Source organism: Salminus brasiliensis, chromosome 11 (genome assembly GCF_030463535.1).
Source record: "Salminus brasiliensis chromosome 11, fSalBra1.hap2, whole genome shotgun sequence".
NCBI lineage: Eukaryota > Metazoa > Chordata > Actinopteri > Characiformes > Bryconidae > Salminus > Salminus brasiliensis.
The window spans coordinates 1,827,122-1,851,069 of NC_132888.1; the positions used below are offsets into that span (position 1 = coordinate 1,827,122).

Consider the following 23,948-nt stretch of genomic DNA (forward strand, 5'->3'; position numbering starts at 1 on the left):
AACACCACCACCACCTCCAACCTTGAGGAGGATACAGAGCTCCACCAGCAGAAGAACCACGGCAGGTTGGAAGCTGCAGTGGCTCACCAGCTCAACACTGGACAGCTGAAGACTGGAGGAGAAGCGTAGCCTGGCCTGATGAGTCTGGATTGTTTGAGGAGCACAGATGGTAGAGTCAGAACTTGGTACCAATGGACCCAACCTGTCGTGTGAGCAGTCCAGGCTGGTGGAGGTGGTGGTGTAATGGGGTGGGGAAGGTTTTCTTGGCACACTTTGGCCGTTAATACCAGTTAATATCAGTCATTGCTTGACCACCACAGACTATCTGAGTATTTTTGCTGATGATTACTTGGTTGGCAACAGTGGTTCTTCCCAGTCTCCGGATCTGAATCCAGTAGAACATCTTTGGGATGCAATAGAACAGGAGATCGAATAGAGCATGAAGGCTTCCTGAAAGATCCGTAGGAATTGTGAGAAGCAACCATATCAACATGGACCAGAATCTCAATGAAAACCATGCGATGGAGGACTGAGGCTGTTCTGAGAGCAGTATATAGCTAGTGCATTCAGCTTGTCCTGCACTGTAGATCTGATTCTGCGCCATCGTTCAATAACACACGGGTCTGAACCCTCTCTGGAAATGTGATCAGACACTCCGATCACTGTAATGTCAGAGTTAATAATGTAAATAATCCATAATTCATTTACTCATCTTCCTCTTCGTCGTCTCCCTGCTGTCCCAGAGCGTACGGACCCGCTGCGCGATGGGAACAGATACTGAGGGCCCTTTCAGAGAGAGAATTTTTCTAATTAGCGCTGGAACGTAAGGCTGCCGGATGCTCATTGTCCTCTGAAGCTTCTCCCTCAGAGCTAAAGGCTGTTTGAGCTGTCAGTTAATGAAGAGGTTACTCGGATGAGCCCTTTCTGTCTTTTCATGGCCAATTAGGCCTCGTTTAAATATTTAATGAAGATGTCAGTTGTTTAGGGGAGTTAATGAGGGGGGGATGAAATGAAACCCGAGCAGAATGTGGGGAGATACGACCTAGTGAAAGGAATAATCACTTCTATCCTAGCTTCAAACATTTCCTTACCTTCCTCACCCACTGACCGCTACTGTTTTTAGCTATGCTAACATATTTTAGTGCTGTAAAACTGTCTGAGACCACACACTTCTGTCTATTAGAGATTACTGAACACCTCAGGATGCTTTGAGAAGACTGTATGATGATATCAGACCCTGAACAATGATATAGCATCATGAGTTAGCACCATGCTAATGGACTGAGGCAAGTGTGTGATAATGTAGGAATGCAGTTAGCACCATGCTAGCCAGGTTTTCAGGTGCCCGCTGCCCTGCACAGGTCCAGGTATTCACTACCCAACACACCTGACCAGACTCATGAAGGGCTGGGGGGCTGTATTAGGTGTGCTGGAGCCCAGAAGGAACAGGTGTATGTATTTATGCGGTGTATTTATAGACGGTCCCCAGGACTGGACTTTAAAAAGCACTGACCTGAGGGACAAAGACGGTTCATTCGACCACCTGGACACATCCCCTATGTCCTGTAACAGCTGAATCCAGATTGGCTGAAGCTGTTGTGATGTCATCTGAGTAAGGTAGGTAAAGAGCTGTACAGTGCTGTTCTGCACACACACTTAATTATTGAACTGCTCAGCATTATGGATTATTTGTGTATTCCAGGAGGAACAGCTTCATTCCAGTGCACCGACAATCTAAACTACTGACCTCTCCACTGTCGCAGAGCTCAGAACTCAAATGACCGGAGATCTGCAGAAGAGGTGAGTACTCAGTGTGACACTAATATAGTTTATATACATTATATGTGTATATATATATATATATATATATTAGATAACTTCATCAAAATGATACACATACAATAACATAGCTCTACTTTTATACACCTAAAACTGTAGGACTATTGTCCAGTTATTAATCATAATCCTTATACTTTTATCTACCCGCTGTATAACTGAAGTGTATACCAAAATACAGACCCCCAGAGTTTAAAGGGTTAAGGCTACACTAATTGTCCAAAAAGTTACCACTGACTTTATGTTTATTTGGGTTTATTCTAATGTTATATAGAGTTAATTACAGATAGACACTCTCACTGACCACTGACTTTATGTTTATTTGGGTTTATTCTAATGTTATATAGAGTTAATTACAGATAGACACCCTCACTGACCACTGACTTTATGTTTATTTGGGTTTATTCTAATGTTATATAGAGTTAATTACAGGTAGACACTTTCACTGACCACTGACTTTATGTTTATTTGGGTTTATTCTAATGTTACATAGAGTTAATTACAGGTAGACACTCTCACTGACCACTGACTTTATGTTTATTTGGGTTTATTCTAATGTTATATAGAGTTAATTACAGGTAGACGCTCTCACTGACCACTGACTTTCTGTTTATTTGGGTTTATTCTAATGTTATATAGAGTTAATTACAGGTAGACACTCTCACTGACCACTGACTTTATGTTTATTTGGGTTTATTCTAATGTTATATAGAGTTAATTACAGGTAGACACTCTCACTGACCACTGACTTTATGTTTATTTGGGTTTATTCTAATGTTATATAGAGTTAATTACAGGTAGACACTCACAGACCACTGACTTGTATTTATTTGGGTTTATTCTAATGTAATATAGAATTAATTACAGGTAGACACTCACTGACCACTGACTTTCTGTTTATTTGGGTTTATTCTAATGTTATATAGAGTTAATTACAGGTAGACACTCTCACTGACCACTGACTTTATGTTTATTTGGGTTTATTCTAATGTTATATAGAGTTAATTACAGGTAGACACTCTCACTGACCACTGACTTTATGTTTATTTGGGTTTATTCTAATGTTATATAGAGTTAATTACAGGTAGACACTCTCACTGACCACTGACTTTATGTTTATTTGGGTTTATTCTAATGTTATATAGAGTTAATTACAGGTAGACACTCTCATTGACCACTGACTTTATGTTTATTTGGGTTTATTCTAATGTTATATAGAGTTAATTACAGGTAGACACTCACTGACCACTGACTTTATGTTTATCAATGTTATACAGAGGCTGTTTGTCGCTGAAGCAGTGTGTTGGATGTGGACAGAGGATTTCTGACCAGTTCCTGCTCTTCGCTCTGGATGGATACTGGCACTGCCACTGTCTCACATGCTCCTGCTGCTGCGCCCCGCTGGCACAGATCGGCTCCTCCTGCTTCACCAGGAGTGGCATGATCCTCTGCAGGAGTGATTATATTAGGTTGTAGCCACACACACACACACACACACAAACACACACACACTCATATATATATATATAGACATTTGGGGGAGCTGTAACATCACTAAACAGTCTGGTAAATCCATACAAACTTTACTAATTCAGTAAAGTTCTGTACTGTTTGAAGCAGAGCAGCTTTCCCACCTCAACACATCATAATATCTGTGTCCAAATACTTATGACCAGTGAAAAGAGGCAGCTGTGTCAAACACTGTCCATTTATTTTACACCACAAGGTAGAACACCAAGGCTGGCTAGCTCTCACTGTGAGTTGAAGATGTTGTGATTCTAAATGGTGCTCTGTTACGCCACTAAGAGGAGATTCAAATAATATAGGAGTGAATCTGGAACAGTCATCAGTGTGCTTTGTATTGTAGGTTGTTTGGTACGGGTGGAGTGTGTAGAGGCTGCAGGAGCTCCATTCCTGCTGGAGAAATGATGATGAAGGCGAAGAGCTACAGGTTCCATATCAAGGTTATGTACTGCATCATTTACTGAAGTCTTTAAAAATATATATATATTTACATAAATATATAATAAAGTGGCCAGTTAGTGGAAGCATAGCGTAGGGGTTTCTAATAAAGTGGCCAGTGAGGGGAAGCACAGCGTAGGGGTTTCTAATAAAGTGGCCAGTGAGTGGAAGCACAGCGTAGGGGTTTCTAATAAAGTGGCCAGTGAGTGGAAGCATAGTGTAGGGGTTTCTAATAAAGTGGCCAGTGAGTGGAAGCATAGTGTAGGGGTTTCTAATAAAGTGGCCAGTTAGTGGAAGCATAGCGTAGGGGTTTCTAATAAAGTGGCCAGTGAGTGGAAGCATAGCGTAGGGGTTTCTAATAAAGTGGCCAGTGAGTGGAAGCATAGCGTAGGGGTTTCTAATAAAGTGGCCAGTGAGTGGAAGCATAGCGTAGGGGTTTCTAATAAAGTGGCCAGTGAGTGGAAGCATAGCGTAGGGGTTTCTAATAAAGTGGCCAGTGAGTGGAAGCATAGCGTAGGGGTTTCTAATAAAGTGGCCAGTGAGTGGAAACACAAGGTAGGGGTTTCTAATAAAGTGGCCAGTGAGTGGAAGCACAGCGTAGGGGTTTCTAATAAAGTGGCCAGTTAGTGGAAGCATAGCGTAGGGGTTTCTAATAAAGTGGCCAGAGAGTGGAAGCATAGCGTAGGGGTTTCTAATAAAGTGGCCAGAGAGTGGAAGCATAGCGTAGGGGTTTCTAATAAAGTGGCCAGAGAGTGGAAGCATAGTGTAGGGGTTTCTAATAAAGTGGCCAGTGAGTGGAAGCATAGTGTAGGGGTTTCTAATAAAGTGGCCAGTCAGTGGAAGCATAGCGTAGGGGTTTCTAATAAAGTGGCCAGTGAGTGGAAGCATAGCGTAGGGGTTTCTAATAAAGTGGCCAGTGAGTGGAAGCATAGCGTAGGGGTTTCTAATAAAGTGGCCAGTGAGTGGAAGCATAGCGTAGGGGTTTCTAATAAAGTGGCCAGTGAGTGGAAACACAGGGTAGGGGTTTCTAATAAAGTGGCCAGTGAGTGGAAGCACAGCGTAGGGGTTTCTAATAAAGTGGCCAGTTAGTGGAAGCATAGCGTAGGGGTTTCTAATAAAGTGGCCAGAGAGTGGAAGCATAGCGTAGGGGTTTCTAATAAAGTGGCCAGTGAGGGGACGTACAGCGTAGGGGTTTCTAATAAAGTGGCCAGTGAGTGGAAGCACAGCGTAGGGGTTTCTAATAAAGTGGCCAGTGAGTGGAAGCACAGCGTAGGGGTTTCTAATAAAGTGGCCGGTGAGGGGAAGCATAGCTTATGGGTTTCTAATAAAGTGGCCAGTGAGGGGAAGCATAGCTTATGGGTTTCTAATAAAGTGGCCAGTGAGTGGAAGCACAGCGTAGGGGTTTCTAATAAAGTGGCCAGTGAGGGGAAGCATAGCTTATGGGTTTCTAATAAAGTGGCCAGTGAGGGGAAGCATAGCTTATGGGTTTTTAACAAATTAGCTACTAAGTACAAGGTGGGTGTTTCTAATAAAGTGGCCAGTGAGTGGAAGCATAGCGTAGGGTTTTCTAATAAAGTGGCCAGTGAGGGGAAGCATAGCGTAGGGGTTTCTAATAAAGTGGCCAGTGAGTGGAAGTACAGCGTAGGGGTTTCTAATAAAGTGGCCAGTGAGGGGAAGCATAGCTTATGGGTTTCTAATAAAGTGGCCAGTGAGGGGAAGCATAGCTTATGGGTTTCTAATAAAGTGGCCAGTGAGTGGAAGCATAGCGTAGGGGTTTCTAATAAAGTGGCCAGTGAGTGGAAGCATAGCGTAGGGGTTTCTAATAAAGTGGCCAGTGAGGGGAAGCATAGCGTAGGGGTTTCTAATAAAGTGGCCAGTGAGGGGAAGCATAGCGTAGGGGTTTCTAATAAAGTGGCCAGTGAGTGGAAGCACAGCGTAGGGGTTTCTAATAAAGTGGCCAGTGAGGGGAAGCATAGCGTAGGGGTTTCTAATAAAGTGGCCAGTGAGGGGAAGCATAGCGTAGGGGTTTCTAATAAAGTGGCCAGTGAGTGGAAGCACAGCGTAGGGGTTTCTAATAAAGTGGCCAGTGAGGGGAAGCATAGCGTAGGGGTTTCTAATAAAGTGGCCAGTGAGTGGAAGCACAGCGTAGGGGTTTCTAATAAAGTGGCCAGTGAGGGGAAGCATAGCTTATGGGTTTTTAACAAATTAGCTACTGAGGAAGTACAAGGTGGGTGTTTCTAATAAAGTGGCCAGTGAGTGAGTGTACTGATGGGTGTTTTCTTTCATGCAGTGCTTCGTTTGCTCGGTCTGTCGGAAGCAGCTCGAACCTGGTGATCGTTTTCACTGTGAGCATGGAAAGCTGTTCTGTGATCAGGACAAACCCCCTGCGTCTGATTTCAGCCAGGCGAACCTTAACGGTTCAGCCCTGGATGGACACTCAGCCGATCAGAGGGATCACTAAATAAAGAGATAGGTCGATCAGGTTAGGTCACTCTCATGCCCACTTTAAACTGCGTATCTTGGACCCTTTAAAATCACTACTAAAGATTACTAGAAATATTTATAAATATTATAAATATTAATTACTGTGTTTTTTTACACTATTAGAAATACTGTAACTGCACTGCATGTAAGATCATGCCAGTGTAACGACTAGTTGGTTGAGGCAGGATTCAATTCTGAGTTACTTTTAGTAATACTTTTAATCCAGAAGATCAGAAACACAACCCAACCAAAGAAACCCACCAAAGACCCCAAAATACATCAACAATGCTCAACAAGGACCAGCAGCCCAAACACAGGGGTATAAGAGCACAAGACACAAACAGGAACACCTGGGGAGAATAATGGGAGGGCAGGGCTACAAAAAAGACACAAGTGGGAACACTAATGACTATGCAGGGCAAGGGCGGGGCTAGGGGGTGGAGACAAGAACGCGAAACAGAGCCATGTGCAGAAGAAACCAAACAAAACACAGACACAGGTCAGGAAGAGGGAACACAAGGGCCAGACAGAGACACATGTAACAGCCAGTAAGGCTGGACATTCAGGAGGACTGGACATTCTCACAGTAGGAGGACGTACAGGATTTACAGCCTATTTGCCTTCAGTTACTGAAAGTTTTATCATAACCTACATGATAATGTAGATTCTTAAAAAACAGAACCTCGGTTATGAAAATGTGATGATAAACCACCCTCCAGCCCCTAAATTAATCCAAAATTATATTCCATGCAGTCAAAATGACAGGTAGGCTTTAGACATGCAGATAAGCCTTCTATAAGTATTTATAAAATGTATAAATAATCATTTATAAATAAGTATCTATAAAATTTCATTTTTCATCTTTGTTGTGTTTATTTGTTTTCTGCTTATTATTGTTATTAATTTTGTTCTTACTGTTTTATTATTCTTATAATTAATATTAATATTATTGTTGTTGTTCTTCTTCTTGTCTATATTTTCCTCTATATGTTCATTCACACTTTCTCTCTCCCTGTATCTACACTTATACAAGTGTAATAGCACAGTAATCAGTGTCCCTTCATTAATGCGAGTTCTCTCTGTATTTGGGCTTTGGAACTGCAGCTTTGGAAATGTTCCTTTTTATTCTAATATTTATAATTACTCCAATATATATAATATATAATGTAATATAATAAAATTTGGACTTCATATGAGCAGAGGTCTTTTCCTCCAGCACACTGATGCTCTGTTGATGAAGATAACGGTCCTGAATCACTGTTATCTTGGTCGTCTATTGAAGGACTTAAACGTCCCCCTCTGCTGGCTGAGGGCGTAGCTGCACCCTGCTGTTGGATTGAGGAGCCTGTGTCATGTAAAACTTTTTTTTTTTTTTTGCTTTTTGCTGTAAATGTATGAATTTATGATTTTGATTCATCATGAAAACCAGCCATTCACTCACTCACCCACCCATTCGAGTTATAAGACCCAGTGTATTAACTTTTCATGGGGCCCCAAAATCCCCATGAATTTATTATGTATTATTTATGATCATATATACAGTTTGAGCTGCATTTAAAATGTCTGGAATATGATATTTAAATAAAACAGTGATGATTATTATAATTATTATTAATTTTAGTAGTAGTGTTGTGAAGTGTATGGTAGAGTAGGTACATATTTACTCATACACTGCCTATATCCCCCTAATCCACTGCACACACACACACACACACACACTGTAACACACACTGTAATATGGATTATCATCTCTGTGACCTTATTTAAGCAGTGTGTGCTCATCCTCCTCTTCTTCAGCTCTTCTTCGCTGTGCTGACGGATTATTGATTAGAGCCAGCAGAGTGTGTGTGTGTGTGTGTGTGTGTGTGTGACAGCAGTGTGTATCCTCCCTCCACTCTGCAGGATAAACTGATAGTCTGATTAACTCTCTGCTCCACCCATGATCTGCTCTGAACACTGCAGCGCTACGCCGTCTTCCTGTTCCTCGCCATCTCCTGTGTGTTACTGGGTTTCTAAACCGGGTCAGGTATTCTCGGTCGGCGGCTGCTGGGTCGATCCCAGTTTGGGTCGGTCCTGACTGGTGTCTTTTGTTTTCTAGATGAAATGAAACATCAAGGTTCAGAACAGAGATATAGTCAAGTCAAGTCAAGTGGGTTTATTGTCATTTCAACTACATACAGAGTACACAGTGAAACGAAACAACGTTCCTCCAGGACCATGGTGCAACATAGACAGTGCATACAAGACACAAGTGCAACACAAACAAACAAGTGCGGACAGACAACACAACACAGTACAGACAGAGGATAATAAATAATGACTGTAGTGTGCAAGTTGTGCAATGTGTAATAAATAGAGTCCAGTGAGGTAGTAAAGTTATTAGTGCAAATGCTTGTGCAAAAAATGCTTCCCATGTTATCTGGGGTAAATGGTTGGAAAGAGAGAGAGAGAGAGAGAGAGGGAGAGTGTACATGTACCAGAAAGATATCAGTTCAGGAGTTGAGTGGAGTTGAGGAGTCTGATGGCTTGTGGGAAGAAGCTGTTGCAGAGTCTGGTCGTGTTGGACCGGATGCTGCGGTACCTTCTTCCTGATGGCAGGAGGGAGAACAGTCTGTGTGAAGGGTGGGTGGAGTCATCCACAATGCTGGTTGCTTTGCGGATGCAGCGGGTGGTGTAAATGTCCATGACGGAGGGGAGAGAGACTCCGATGATATACCCCTCCACCCATCCATACATCCACCCACCCATTCATCCAGCCCTCTGTCTATCCACCAGCTCACTCTTTCACCCCTCTGTCTATTCATCTACTTATTAATCCATCCTTTCATCCACCTGCCAATTCATCTGTCTGTCCACCCACCTATGCTTCCACTCATCCACTTATCCATCTATAAACCCATCCACCCACTCACCGAACCATCCACCTACCCATTCATCCATCCATCCACCCCTCTGCATTAATGATGGGTGGATGGGTGAGTAGTTCTATTATTCATCCACTCACCTATCCACTAATCCACCTACCATTTATCCACCCACTCACCCGACCACCCACTCATCCATCCATCTGTCCAACCACTCACCCACCCACTCATTCACCCATCGATCCGTTTATCCACCCACTCTCCCAATCATCCACCTAGTCTTTGATTACACCCACCCACGTATCCACCTATTTGTTTATCCACCCACCTATTTATCTGTACACCCACTCACCTGTCCAATCATCCACCCATCCATCCACCTATCCATTTATCCACCCACTCTCCCAATCATCCACCTAGCCTTTGATTCTATACACCCACCTATTCATCTATACACCCACTCATCCACCTACCATTCACTCATCCACCCATCCATCCACCTATCCATCTAGACACCCACCCACTCATCCACCTATTTGTTCATCCATCCACCTATTCATCTATACACCCACCCACTCATCCACCTATTCATCTATACACCCACTCATCCACCCATCCATCCACCCATCCATCTAGACACCCACCCACTCATCCACCTATTAATCTATACACCCACTCATCCACCTACCATTCACTCATCCACCCATCCATCCACCTATCCATCTAGACACCCACCCACTCATCCACCTATTTGTTCATCCATCCACCTATTCATCTATACACACACTCATCCACCCATCCATCCACCTATCCATCTAGACACCCACCCACTCATCCACCTATTTGTTCATCCATCCACCTATCCATCTAGACACCCACCCACTCATCCACCTATTAATCTATACACCCACTCATCCACCTACCATTCACTCATCCACCCATCCATCCACCTATTCATCTATACACCCACCCACTCATCCATCCACTTATCCATCTAGACACCCACCCACTTATCCACCTATTTGTTCATCTATACACCCACTCACCCACCTACTCATCCACCAACCATTCACTCATCCACCCATCCATCCACCTATCCATCTATACACCCACCCACTCATCCATCCACTTATCCATCTAGACACCCACCCACTTATCCACCTATTTGTTCATCTATACACCCACTCACCCACCTACTCATCCACCAACCATTCACTCATCCACCCATCCATCCACCTATCCATCTATACACCCACCCACTCATCCACCTACTCATCCACCCACCTTCTGATCCACCTATATGTTTATCCACCCACCTGTGTGATCTATCTGTCTAACTGTCTGTCCCTGTATTTCTCTTTCTTTAGCACCTCTCTAGATCAAAGGCTGTCTGTCTGTCTGTCTGTCTGTCTGTGTGTGCGCGCGCGCGTTAGACTGAAACCTCTTGTGTTAGAGTGAACCATATTGATTCCTTCACTGCCCTAAACGGGGCTTACACACACATGCATGCATGCACGCACGCGCGCGCCTGTGTGTGTGTGTGTGTGTGTGTGTGTGTGTACACACTCTCTCCCCTTCCCCGCACGCTCTGATTCAAAGTTGAGAGCCAAGATGGCGGCTGATCCCATGCAGGTAGGAAAAGTTTGCAGCTGGTTTGTTCGGAAAAACAGGAGCGTGCACGGAGTGTGTGAGCGCGCGCGCGAGCGTGTGTCGGTATTTACAGCCGCGAGCACACCTCGCGCACTCATCGCCCCGCTGGAGTCCGCGGTGTTGGGTCAGGGGGCAGTTTTAGGGCCGGGGGCTGATTTGTGGGGAGGCTGGAAGCGGACCGTGGCCTGGAAAACACAGCGGGGCAGCCCGACGGCGCTCGCCGCCTCCGCCGCCTCCTCCTCCGCCGCCGCTGTCCGCCCCGCTCCGCTCGCTGCGCCCGAAGTTAGGCGGTTCTCCTGGGGAGGGAGTCCCCCCCCTCTCTCTTATGAAAGGGGCGAAAGTGCGGCTGTGTGGAGATTTGGGGGTCTTAGCGGGGCAGAATGGTTGGTGCTGCTCTGCTGGAGGACATGGAGCTCGGGGATGGTGGCTAACACACTCCTCTAGCAGCTGTTTGGGGTTTTTGGGGGGTTTTGGGGGGTTGTCAGGCTCTAAAGTTGGGAAAATTAAAGTTTTAAGAGCTTCAGAGCAGCGAGAAGCGGGTCAGACTGCCCCCCCAGCCGGAGCTCTGCCCCGTCCCCCCTCTCTCAGTGCCGGGGCTGTTCTGCAGGGCAGCAGGATCCTGACTGACTGACTGGGGGGTTATAGAGCTGCAGGGGGAGAGACTGGAGACTGAAGGGGACAGCATGTTATTATTATTATTATTATTATTATAGATTTTTACCAATTTAGCAACTTCTCTATCTATATTGAACAGAATCTACATGGGAAAATATTTTTATACTTGGATACATTTAAAATACACTGCATTTCATTACACTCCAACATGTATTTAGGAATATATTGCCTATTTACCAACTACATTTTAAATATTAATGGAGTCATTTATATTAAAATCCAAGACTAAAATATTTAACATATTTAAAAAGTTAAGTAGTTAAAAAAACAGAACCAATATTTAATAAAATGCATTCATTAGTTAATTTAATAAAAATGCCACAAATATGTTAAATAATGGTTAAATGAAAAGTAATATATAATATATGTAAATAAATCTGTTTAATTGTATCATGATACAATGGTATAAATGCTAAATAAAAAAAAAATTAACAGAAATGTTTTGGCATTTTCATTGCAAAACTATATATTTGATATAAATTTGATATAAATATATTGAATGCAGTTTGTTCCATATGAGGTGTTAGTAAAACTGACTGATTGGCTAACCTTTATTACTAAAATCTGAATTTTAGAAAAAGAAATGTGTCTGTATATATCTATCTATCTATCTATATTAGTCCAGTTTTAGTCCATCCATCGACTTTAGGAAATGGAGAAATTTAGTAGAAGTTGTAAATGTTTGGTTGTGATGTCATCAGATAGATAAATAGATATTTTTTTTTGATCCTGAAGGAAATGTAGCAGATTTTGGTCTAAATTTGGTCATGTTTATGTAGGTAGCGCTGCACAGTAGAACAGTGCTCCACCACTGTGAAGTCTGCTAAAACTTCCCCAAGGTCCTTCTGCAGTCAAGTCGGCTGAAATCGAACCCCTTCATTTAACGGCAAAAGACCTTCAGGAAGCCTGAGCAGACGCCGGGGTGATGCTGCGCTGTTCTACGATAAATATGCATAAATATGACCTTCATGGATGTGGTGGAGTCAGCAGAAGAAATGCTTCCCTGCTTCATTTACATAACTGCAGGTTTTGCTTTCAGGTTGTTTTATATCGTGTTAAAATCACCTGCTGCAGGTTAGTCTGTCTGTGTTTTAGTCATATTGATTAAAAATAGTAAAATTATCTTTTTTCACTAAAATTATGTAAAATAAAGGTTTTTAATGAAATTATAATGAACTTTTTTGTTCCAGCCTGAACCTGAACCTTGGCTTATTGAACTGGATTTTTATATTTAAATGATTTCAGCATGACTCAGACAGTAATGCATTAATGATGTATTTTTACAGTTTAATTCATTTTAGTTAATTTAGAACCCCCCCCCCCTCACTTTCAGTCGAACTCTTATTTTAAGCTCATTTCTGTGCTTCAGAAGTTGTGGGACACTGCAGTAACACAATCGTCCCTCTCCCCCAGTGGTTTCACAGTGTTGTCCATGGATTTCAGAACTAGCTAAGCTACTAATGCTGTGTTCAGATACAGCCCATAATTTATCTCCTATCCAATCCCACCAGTGCAGCTCCACCAGTCTTCTGAGGTTTATATGGAATGATGATGATGATGATGATGATGATGAGGGTTAAATAGTGAATAGAGAATCTGAACTAATGCAGTTCTCTTTAGGGACTACTTTCTGTAGCTGCACTACACCCTGCAGCATGTATCCCTCCACCATTTTAATGATCTGGTTCTAAAAGCAGGTTCTAGAGCCGAACTCTTCTCAGAACTCTGGTAGAACCGTGTCTCAGGCATCAGGCAGCGTCTTCATCACCATTAGGTGGAAGGTTCTAGACGTCTGCTTCAGTTCTGATTGGGGAAAGTTATCTAGAATAATAAAACCTTTAATTTTGCTGGAATTTAAAAGTCGGTGGACTTCCCCTTTAGTCGTTAAAGGTGCACTAAGGGTTGGTTTATACGTATTAATCCCTGATGGGTGTTAAAAGCCTTGTGCTGGGTTTTACTGATTGAACACAGCCGCTATTCACAGCCGTATGACTGCATCAGCCACAAACGCTGACACACTCCATTTCTCTCTCGGGCTGAAGACGCTCTGCTGTGTGCAGCGTTGGGGAGTGGAGGACAGGGTGTTTGTTCAGTGTGTGTGAATGACACCCCTTGTTATCAATAAACTGTCAGAGATGTGCTCGTGTGCAGTGAAGATAAGTGGCTTAGCTCAGCATGAGCTCCACAGAGGCGGCATGAGCCTTTCTTTAGCTCTGTACAGACGAGCCGGTGCTTATCATGCTGACTTAGGTTTATTATATTATAATAGTTTAATTTAGTGATGGTGATAAAGGCTGTGTGTAAAGGTTTAGTGATGGTGATAAAGGCTGTGTGTAAAGGTTTAGTGATGGTGATAAAGGCTGTGTGTAAAGGTTTAGTGATGATGATAAAGGCTGTGTGTAAAGGTTTAGTGATGGTGATAAAGGCTGTGTGTAAAGGTTTAGTGATGGTGATAAAGGCTGTGTGTAAAGGTTTAGTGATGGTGATAAAGGCTTTGTGTAAAGGTTTAGTGATGGTGATAAAGGTTGTGTGTAAAGGTTTAGTGATGAAGGCTGTGTGTAAAGGTTTAGTGATGAAGGCTGGGTGTAAAGGTTTAGTGATGAAGGCTGTGTGTAAAGGTTTAGTGATGATAAGGGCTGTGTAAAGGTTTAGTGACAATGATGATAAAGGTTGTGTGTAAAGGTTTAGTGATGGTGATAAAGGCTGTGTGTAAAGGTTTAGTGATGGTGATAAAGGCTGTGTGTAAAGGTTTAGTGATGAAGGCTGTGTGTAAAGGTTTAGTGATGATAAGGGCTGTGTAAAGGTTTAGTGACAATGATGATAAAGGTTGTGTGTAAAGGTTTAGTGATGGTGATAAAGGCTGTGTGTAAAGGTTTAGTGATGGTGATAAAGGCTGTGTGTAAAGGTTTAGTGATAAAGGCTGTGTGTAAAGGTTTAGTGATGAAGGCTGTGTGTAAAGGTTTAGTGATGAAGGCTGTGTGTAAAGGTTTAGTGATGAAGGCTGTGTGTAAAGGTTTAGTGATGATAAGGGCTGTGTAAAGGTTTAGTGACAATGATGATAAAGGTTGTGTGTAAAGGTTTAGTGATGGTGATAAAGGCTGTGTGTAAAGGTTTAGTGATGGTGATAAAGGCTGTGTGTAAAGGTTTAATGGTGATGATAAAGGCTGTGTGTAAAGGTTTAGTGATGATAAAGGCTGTGTGTAAAGGTTTAGTGATGGTGATAAAGGCTGTGTGTAAAGGTTTAATGGTGATGATAAAGGCTGTGTGTAAAGGTTTAGCGATGATGAAGGCTGTGTGTAAAGGTTTAGCGATGTTGATAAAGGCTGCGTATAAAGGTTTAATGGTGATGATGGTAAAGGCTGTGTGTAAAGGTTTAGTGATGGTGATAAAGGCTGTGTGTAAAGGCTTAGTGATGATGGTAAAGGCTGTGTGTAAAGGTTTAGTGATGATGATGATGATAAAGGCTGGGTGTAAAGGTTGAGTGATGATGATAAAGGCTGTGTGTAAAGGTTTAGTGATGATGGTAAAGGCTGTGTGTAAAGGTTTAGTGATGATGGTAAAGGCTGTGTGTAAAGGTTTAGTGATGGTGATAAAGGCTGTGTGTAAAGGTTGAGTGATGATGGTAAAGGCTGTGTGTAAAGGTTTAGTGATGATGGTAAAGGCTGTGTGTAAAGGTTTAGTGATGGTGATAAAGGCTGTGTGTAAAGGTTGAGTGATGATGGTAAAGGCTGTGTGTAAAGGTTTAGTGATGATGGTAAAGGCTGTGTGTAAAGGTTTAGTGATGGTGATAAAGGCTGTGTGTAAAGGCTTAGTGATGGTGATAAAGGCTGTGTGTAAAGGTTTAATGGTGATGATAAAGGCTGTGTGTAAAGGTTTAGCGATGATGAAGGCTGTGTGTAAAGGTTTAGCGATGTTGATAAAGGCTGCGTGTAAAGGTTTAATGGTGATGATGGTAAAGGCTGTGTGTAAAGGTTTAGTGATGGTGATAAAGGCTGTGTGTAAAGGCTTAGTGATGGTGATAAAGGTTTAGTGATGATGATAAAGGCTGTGTGTAAAGGTTTAGTGATGATGATAAAGGCTGTGTGTAAAGGTTTAGTGATGATAAAGGCTGTGTGTAAAGGCTTGGTGATGGTGATAAAGGCTGTGTGTAAAGGTTGAGTGATGGTGATAAAGGCTGTGTGTAAAGGCTTAGTGATGGTGATAAAGGTTTAGTGATGATGATAAAGGCTGTGTGTAAAGGTTTAGTGATGATGATAAAGGCTGTGTGTAAAGGTTTAGTGATGATAAAGGCTGTGTGTAAAGGCTTGGTGATGGTGATAAAGGCTGTGTGTAAAGGTTGAGTGATGGTGATAAAGGCTGGGTGTAAAGGTTGAGTGATGATAAAGGCTGGGTGTAAAGGTTGAGTGATGATAAAGGCTGGGTGTAAAGGTTGAGTGATGATGATAAAGGCTGTGTGTAAAGGTTTAGTGATGGTGATAAAGGCTGTGTGTAAAGGTTTAGTGATGATGATAAAGGCTGTGTGTAAAGGTTTAGTGATGGTGATAAAGGCTGTGTGTAAAGGTTTAGTGATGGTGATAAAGGTTTAGTGATGATGATAAAGGCTGTGTGTAAAGGTTTAGTGATGATGGTAAAGGCTGTGTGTAAAGGTTTAGTGATGGTGGTAAAGGCTGTGTGTAAAGGTTTAGTGATGGTGGTAAAGGCTGTGTGTAAAGGTTTAGTGATGATGATGATGATAAAGGCTGTGTGTAAAGGTTTAGTGATGATGGTAAAGGCTGTGTGTAAAGGTTGAGTGATGATGATAAAGGCTGTGTGTAAAGGTTGAGTGATGATGATAAAGGCTGTGTGTAAAGGTTTAGTGATGGTGGTAAAGGCTGTGTGTAAAGGTTTAGTGATGGTAAAGGCTGTGTGTAAAGGTTGAGTGATGATGATAAAGGCTGTGTGTAAAGGTTGAGTGATGATGATAAAGGCTGTGTGTAAAGGTTTAGTGATGGTGATAAAGGCTGTGTGTAAAGGTTTAGTGATGGTGATAAAGGTTTAGTGATGGTGATAAAGGCTGTGTGTAAAGGTTTAGTGATGGTGATAAAGGTTTAGCGATGATGATGATAAAGGCTGTGTGTAAAGGTTTAGTGATGGTGATAAAGGTTTAGCGATGATGATGATAAAGGCTGTGTGTAAAGGTTTAGTAATGGTGATAAAGGCTGTGTGTAAAGGTTTAGTGATGGTGATAAAGGTTTAGTGATGGTGATAAAGGTTTAGCGATGATGATGATAAAGGCTGTGTGTAAAGGTTTAGTGATGCTGTTTTTCAGTGTTGTTTAACTTTTAAACTGTCCACATATTTTCGACAGGGTTGAGGTCAGGACTTTGAAAAGACCATTCCAAAAGCTCAATGCTGTCCTGCTTTATCCATTCCACTCCACTTGTTATGTGGGTTTGGGGTCACTATCTTGTTGGAACACCACAACTGTGTCCACGTTTCAGTCGTCTAGCTGATGGTTTCAGGTTCTGCTGAAGAACTCTGAGGTAGTCCTCACTCTATCCACTTTTTGCAGTGTAGCAGTTCCCCTGGCAGCAGAACATGGTGCTCCCACCACCATGTTTAACAGCTGGTACAGCATTCCTGGAGTTAAATGCCTGATCTTTACTCCTGCAATCATCTTTATCTCATCTGACCATAAAACGTTCCTCCAGAAGGTTTGTCTGGGTTCATGAACCCATGTGCTTCAGCTGCAAACTTGAAGGAGTGTTTTAGTGATGGAGTGTTTTTGAGGGAGTGTTCCAGCAGTTTCCAGTTCAAAGCAGGCCTGTTCCTCGCTGGTTCTTGTGTTCTCCTGACCATCTTTAACCACATTTTATGGCCACTGGAGACCACAGTAACTCCAGTGCAGAACCGACCAGGGTGGTGTTTGCTGTTTTCTAGCTTCCAGAAGCTTGAAGAGCTGCTGTAGAGCTGAACCCAGTGACGGTAAATGCAACATTAGCTTTGCTAAAATCAACAAAAGCCACGTCAGAAGTGTCTAGTTTGATCACCACCCCACCTCATCCTTCCCCAATCATCTCAAAAGTACTAGATGGAGCTCCACCACCATCATTCCAGAGTTCCACAGTTCCTCCACAGCTCCTCAATGCTGGGGGGCTTTATACCCCTCTAGCCCACGCCTGGCGTTAGGCAGCATGGAGCCAATAGGGTCATGATGTTTATCTGCTCCAGAGAGTCCTATTCTCTTGGCAGTAGTTTTTCTCTACTGGGACTAGACAAGCTGTGTGTGCATTTGCACATTTGTGTCGGCAATTTGATGCTTAACGAGGCAGCCATGCATTTTTACTATTATTTTTACTATTTTTACTTATTAATTTATTCCACGACTTTATTCATAACTGGCACAGTTCCAGCCTCACTCCCAGTGTTCCACTTCGCTGAATGCTGCATGTGAGTCAGCGCTGACGGACGTCTTTCTGGTCTGTTTGCTGCTTATTCCTAATGTCTCTTAGGAGAGACTGTGGCGTTCTCCTAGTGCTCAGTCAGTTACCTGGTCTGCAGGTGTGTTTGTGTGTGTGTGAGAGAGAGAGATAGGGAGGTAGAGAGATACAGAGACTGAGAGATTCAGCAGGTAAATGGTGGAAGTGGAGGCTTTGTAAGCTGCTGGCTCGTGTTCCTGCAGGTGAGTCTAAAGGCCCATCGATGGATCCTGGGATAGCAGCTTAGGGCAGCATTAAGAAGCAGTAGATAGAGTGATTGATCATATGACAGTCTGATTAATTTTAATATCCAGGATGGCATTGCTCGCTTGTATGGTTATGTTGACTGCTGTAACAGACATTTGGAGCTTAATGAACAGAAGATCCAGCAAGAACATTTAAAGGCCTTGAAGGTGTTGAATTTTTAACGAAGAGAGTCCGAACAGTCAGAACAGATCTTACCCTCATTGTTTTTCTTGTTTCCAGGGCGACCTGAGGGATCACATGGTTTCGGAGCTCCGCCTGGGCCACAGTCTGGACCTGTCGGACACCATGGTCCAGCAGAAACTGGACGAGATCCGAGAGCAGATAAAGCGGGAGATCCGGAAGGAGCTGAAGATAAAGGAGGGAGCTGAGAACCTGCGCAAAGTGACCACAGACAAGAAGAGGCTGGCGTACGTGGACAACATGCTGAAGAAATCCAATAAGAAGGTGGAGGAGCTGCACCAGGAGCTGCAGGAGCTGAACGCTCACATCGTGGTCAAAGATCCAGAGGAGCTCCTCTTAGGTAAAGGTTCAGCTCCCTGCCATTCAGTTCTCAGTGGGGTGTGTGCCTGTACCACCCGTTTCCATGGTTACACTACATCCATGTTCATGGTTACACTACATCCATTTCCATGGTTGCGCTACACCCATTTAAATGGTTACACTACATCCATTTCCATGGTTGCGCTACACCCATTTTTAAGGTTATGCTACACCTATTTTCAGGCTTACTGTACTCTCATTTCCATGGTCACTCTACTCCCATTTCCAGGCTTATGTACACCCATTTAAGTGGTTACGCTACACCTATTTCCATCATTGCGCTACACCCATTTCCAGGCTTACTGCACCCCTATTTAAATGTTTATGCTTCACTCATTTCCATGGTTACGCTACAACCATTTTTAGGGTTATGCTACACCCATTTCCAGGCTTACTGTACTCCCATTACCATGGTTGTGTTACTCCCATTTCCATGGTTGCGCTACACCCATTTCCAGACTTGCTGTACTCCTATTTAAATGGTTATGCTTCACTTGTTTCCATGGTTGCGCTACACCCTTTTTCTTAGTTAGTGCTGCACCTATTTCCAAGGTTATGTTATACACTCGTTTCTATAGTAATGCTACCCACGCTGTCCTGGTTACTCCACTCCCATTGTTGTGGTTGTGCTACACCTATTTCTAAGGTTACACTGCCACCATGTAACCATGTCAGTGCTACTCCCATTGTGACGGTTACACTACACCCCACACCCAGTTAAGGTTGTCATGAATATTCAACACCCATAGTAACTGTGAGTGTTTTCTGGCTACACTCATTTTATTGGTCATTTCCAGGGTTATGCTACACCCATTGAAATGGTTACGCTGCACCCTTTTGCAGGGCTCTGGTACAGCTTCAGGAAGTGGAAGGCTGAAGTCAGGGCTGCCTCAGTGCTGAGTAAGAGGAGAGAGGGCTGTTCTGGGGGCAGTATTGTAGTGTCATGGTGCTCCCATCCTTTAGGGATGGGAGTTTTCTCTAAACTCTTAAATGAATGAGCTGAATGGCTAATCGGGCGGCTGCTCAACTGCCAGTTGTTGGCCACACCAAAGATCTGCCTGCTGGGTAATTACACCTACCAGCCCTGCTTTCCTCCGCATCATCTACTGAACACTTTTCAGAGTCCCATCTGTAGAGGTCAGCTCTTTAAGACCGAAACCAAACACTTACTTCAGTCACTCTATTATTTTCGTACCATTTTTTAAATCAATTTTTCATTTTTCTCCATAATGTGAATCCAGCAGTTGCTGTTTGTACTATTGTATCAGAATTCCATGATAAACGGACCAATAGAAATGCTCCAAAAGGACCTGGAATAAAGTCCATTGAAAGTTAAGAAGAGTTTTTTTTTTCTTCTCCTATAATAAAAAAAGTGGAGATATGAGGTTTGTTCATTCAATTATTAATTGATTCATTTAGTCATTCATCCTTTTTAATGTTTGCGCTCCACCCATTTCCAGGCTTTTTAAAATGGTTACTCTACTCCTATTTCCATGGTTACACTACAACCATTTGTAGGGTTGTGCTACACCCACTTCCAGGCTTACTGTACTCCTATTTAAATGGTTATGCCTCACTCGTTTCCATGGTTATGCTACCCCCATTTCCGGGCTTATGTACACCCATTTAAATGGTTACTTTGCTCCCACTTCCATGGTTACGCTACACCAATTTTTAAGGTTATGCTACACCCATTTCCAGGCTTACTGTACTTCCATTTCCATGGTTGCGCTACACCCATTTCCAAGCTTACTGTACTCCTTACGCTACTCCCATTAGTATGGCTACACTATTCCCTTTTTCTTAGTTTGTGCTGCACCTATTTCCAAGGTAATGCTACACTCCTTTCTATAGTAATGCTACCCACGCTGTCCTGGTTACTCCGCTCCCATTGTTGTGGTTGTGCTACACCTATTTCTAAGGTTACACTGGTTGACTTGTGTTTAGTAGAGTCTAAACTTGGACGTATCTTTGAATTTTTTGTCTTTAGACTAGGTAAGGTTTTTCTTGGGTAAATGGTGAAGCTCTTTTGTACGTCTCTCTGGATACGAGTGTCTGCTAAATGCTGTAAATATAACTCTAATGTAAATTCATGTAATATGAATTAGTTCTCTCAGATGTTCGTTCCATTATTCATTCATTTATTTATCAATTAGTTTATTTATTCTCTACATCTGTACATACACCCTCCCAATGACTGACTAGGGTTCGACTTCTCAACCAGGTGAGCCCATCACTCTACACCAATTCTCCTACCTGTACAAATTAGAAAGGTGTGAAAAGTATTGACACTCATTCCTCAAGTAGAAGTGAGTGGAGATACGAGGTTTTAACAGACTTCTATAGAAGCTGAAGTATCAACCGAAGCTTTTTACTCCAGTAAAAGTGTAAAAGTACTGGTTTCAGAACCACTTCAAGTAGAAAAGTAAAAGTAATGGAAGGAAAACAAAGACTGAAAGCTTAGGCCGCGCCACAGGGGTCTATAGTGCACTACCCCCCCCCCCCCTCCCCAAAACCCCATTTCTCTAAAAGTCATAATGAGGAGAATGATCTATTAAAATGTTGATGTTAGGCAGTCTAAGAGTCTCTGTCTCTACTGATCTGGTAGCATTGTTAAATAAACCATATACTTCACCATGTGGGAGAGACTGAGGGCATCAGGACTGGGACAGGTCTGTGAGACCAAAAGAATAACCTTCTCGGTTCTCCTTATATGATAGAGCAGCTCTGTTTTCACTGGATGATCATACTGCCTTTTCTTTTATTTTGAAAGCTCATAATAACGGTGCTTTTATTAAATAACCTTTTCTGCATCCACCTGCTTCTTTGAGTTGGTTGTAAAGAGCTGAAGAACCCTTGAAGAACCTGCTTTTTAAGTCTGCAGTTCAGAGAATATTAGGAATGTGAGGAACAGTAGCTTAGAGTATCGTTGCTGTCGCACAAAAAAACTCATATCTCCAAACAGAAGCTTGACCGGAGACCGCGTCCAAACTCTGAACACACCACAAGACCCGTAGACACACCCACTCTACTTTTGAGAATCGATGCAGTACTTAAATACCAAAAATCACCGTACTTCAATATATCAGTATTTTCTTACACGCCTACTGAGGATGCAGAAGTGTTTAGGTTTTATACACGCTATTGACAAAAGTATTGGGACACCTACAGGAGCTTTTATGAGATCACATTCTAAACCCATAGGCATTATTAATGTGGAGCTGGTCCTCCTTTGCTCTAAGCTCTACCAGCAGCAGCAGGTCTGGAGCTCTGCTGCAGTTACTGAGTCAGTTGGAGGCTTTTCTGCACTCTGCTCTGAGCTCAGCACTCGGCCCTGAACCCGCTCTGTAATTTTATGTGGTCTGACAGACACTCGGTGGACACTGAGCTGCTCTCTGTGAGCTGTTCCTCCTAAACTCTTCCACTGTTCAATAATAACACCACTCACAGCTGATGGAGGAAGATCTAGGAGGGAGGAGATTTCTCCAGCTGACTTGTTGCTGTTGGTGCAGCGGTGTCTCCTATTACATACAGAACCACACTGGAGTTCAGTGAGCTCTTCAGAACCTCCCGTTCTTTCACTGATGTGTGGAAGAAAGACAGACTGCAGGACTAGAGGCTGGATTTATACACCTGTGGCTGAATTCAGCGATTAAGAGAAGTGTCCCAATACTTTTGTCCATTTAGTGTAAGTTCATGGACCTGCTTTTGAACAGTGAGGGGGCGTGTAGGCGGACTGTCGTGGTTGATGGCTGGAGTCTCGTGTCCGCGCTGGTTTCTCCGGCTGAGCGGAGAGCGCTGCTGAAGGCCTCCGTGCAGAGAGGAGTTTTGTTTGGTGACTCAGCAGGACAGGAATGTCCCGGAGTGTCACACCACTGCCTGTGCTCTGTGCTGCTGTTGTCCTCTCTGACCTGAGGTCAGTAGGAGAGCTTTACACTCCACAGCTCTGCTCAGTGAGCGAAGTAGCGGAGGGTCCTGAGTAGAGCCATAACATTAAATCCACAAGTCTAATATTGTGTAGCTCCTGCTTGTGCCACCAAACCAGCTCGGACCCCTCAAGGCATGAACTCTGGAAGACCTCTGAAGGTCTCCTGTGGTATCTGGACACCTTCATATGTTAGCTAGTTGTGAGGTGGGCGGGGCCTCCATGAGCATTAATGTGCCATGACCCTGTCACCAGTTGTCCTTGAGCTGGTTGCCCTTCCTTGGAGCACTTTTGGTAGGTACTGACCACTGCATACCGGGAGAGAACATCACAGTTTGGTTCTTGTCAATTTGTTTTAGATTCTTACGTTTGTCCATTTTTCCATCTTTATCACCTCCAAGAACTGACCGTTCGCTCACTGCCTGATACACTATAAGGTCCAAAGTATTGGGACAGCTGCTCATTCATTGTTTCTTCTGAAATCAAGGGTTTTAAAAAGAGTTTTGTTGGAGTAACTGTCTCTACTGTCCAGGAAGTGCATTGAGCATTGCTTCTCCAAAAGGTCAGGACGTTGGACGATTGATCACCACCCCACCTCATCATTTACATTTACATTTACGGCATTTGGCTGACGCTCTTATCCAGAGCGACTTACAAGGTAACTCGTATTAAAGAGGAGGGCCAATGTAGTGTTAGGAGTCTTGCCCAAGGACTCTTATTGATGTAGTGCAGCACAATCACCCAGACCAGGAATCAAACCCTGGTCTCCAACATGGTGTAATAGCTTACTGGCAGCTAGTGGTATTATCTGTTGTGCCACACCAACCACCATCCCCATCATCCCCAACTCCTCTCATCCCAAAAGTACTGGATGGAGCTCCTCCACCATCATTCCAGAGAACACAGTTCTTCCACTGCTCCACAGCTCCTCAATGCTGGGGGGCTTTATACCCCTCTAGCCCACGCCTGGCATTATTAGGCAGCATGGAGCCAATAGGGTCATGATGTTGATCTGCTCCAGAGAGTCCTATTCTGTTGGCAGTACTTCTTCTCTACAGGGACTAGACAAGCTGTGTGTGCATTTGCACATCTGTGTCAGCAATGGGTACAGCTTAAAGTAGCTGAATGCATTCATTAGAAGAGGTGTCCACAAACATTTGGACAGGTGTCACTGGAACTAGATTGTCCGTTTGTTTTCGGGTCACCTGGCAGTGGTTGTAATGTTATGGCTGGATGTAGATGTGCTGGCTGAGCTGCAGGTTGGCTGCTGTAGTGATGGAGACTGGC

General features: G+C 43.2%; 3 protein-coding genes across 5 annotated transcripts in view; 2 read left to right on the plus strand and 1 right to left on the minus strand.

Annotated features, from left to right (window-relative positions):
• The window catches only part of gtf2b (general transcription factor IIB), a 340,326-nt gene that overhangs the window by 280,817 nt on the left and 35,561 nt on the right, over positions 1-23,948 (minus strand). The gene's annotated exons all lie outside the window — the stretch shown is intronic.
• lmo4 (LIM domain only 4) lies at positions 1,778-6,338 on the plus strand. Of its 2 annotated transcripts, XM_072691163.1 has the most exons (4): positions 1,778-1,800; positions 3,114-3,305; positions 3,704-3,800; positions 6,089-6,338. In XM_072691163.1, exons 1-4 carry the CDS (start codon positions 1,778-1,780, stop codon positions 6,257-6,259), a joined length of 483 nt encoding a protein of 160 aa, XP_072547264.1. In that variant the 3' UTR covers positions 6,260-6,338. The 2 variants fall into 2 exon arrangements, 1 of the variants encoding a protein (XP_072547264.1); XR_011980581.1 differs by lacking the exons at positions 1,778-1,800; positions 6,089-6,338 and having other exon boundaries at positions 3,278-3,292; positions 3,704-3,788.
• pkn2a (protein kinase N2a) overlaps positions 10,758-23,948 on the plus strand; it is a 34,997-nt gene continuing 21,806 nt past the window's right edge. The window contains exons 1-2 of the mRNA XM_072691313.1: positions 10,758-10,778; positions 18,416-18,716. Of these exons, the coding sequence (XP_072547414.1) occupies positions 10,758-10,778; positions 18,416-18,716 (322 nt within the window). The remainder of the gene's footprint in view (positions 10,779-18,415; positions 18,717-23,948) is intronic.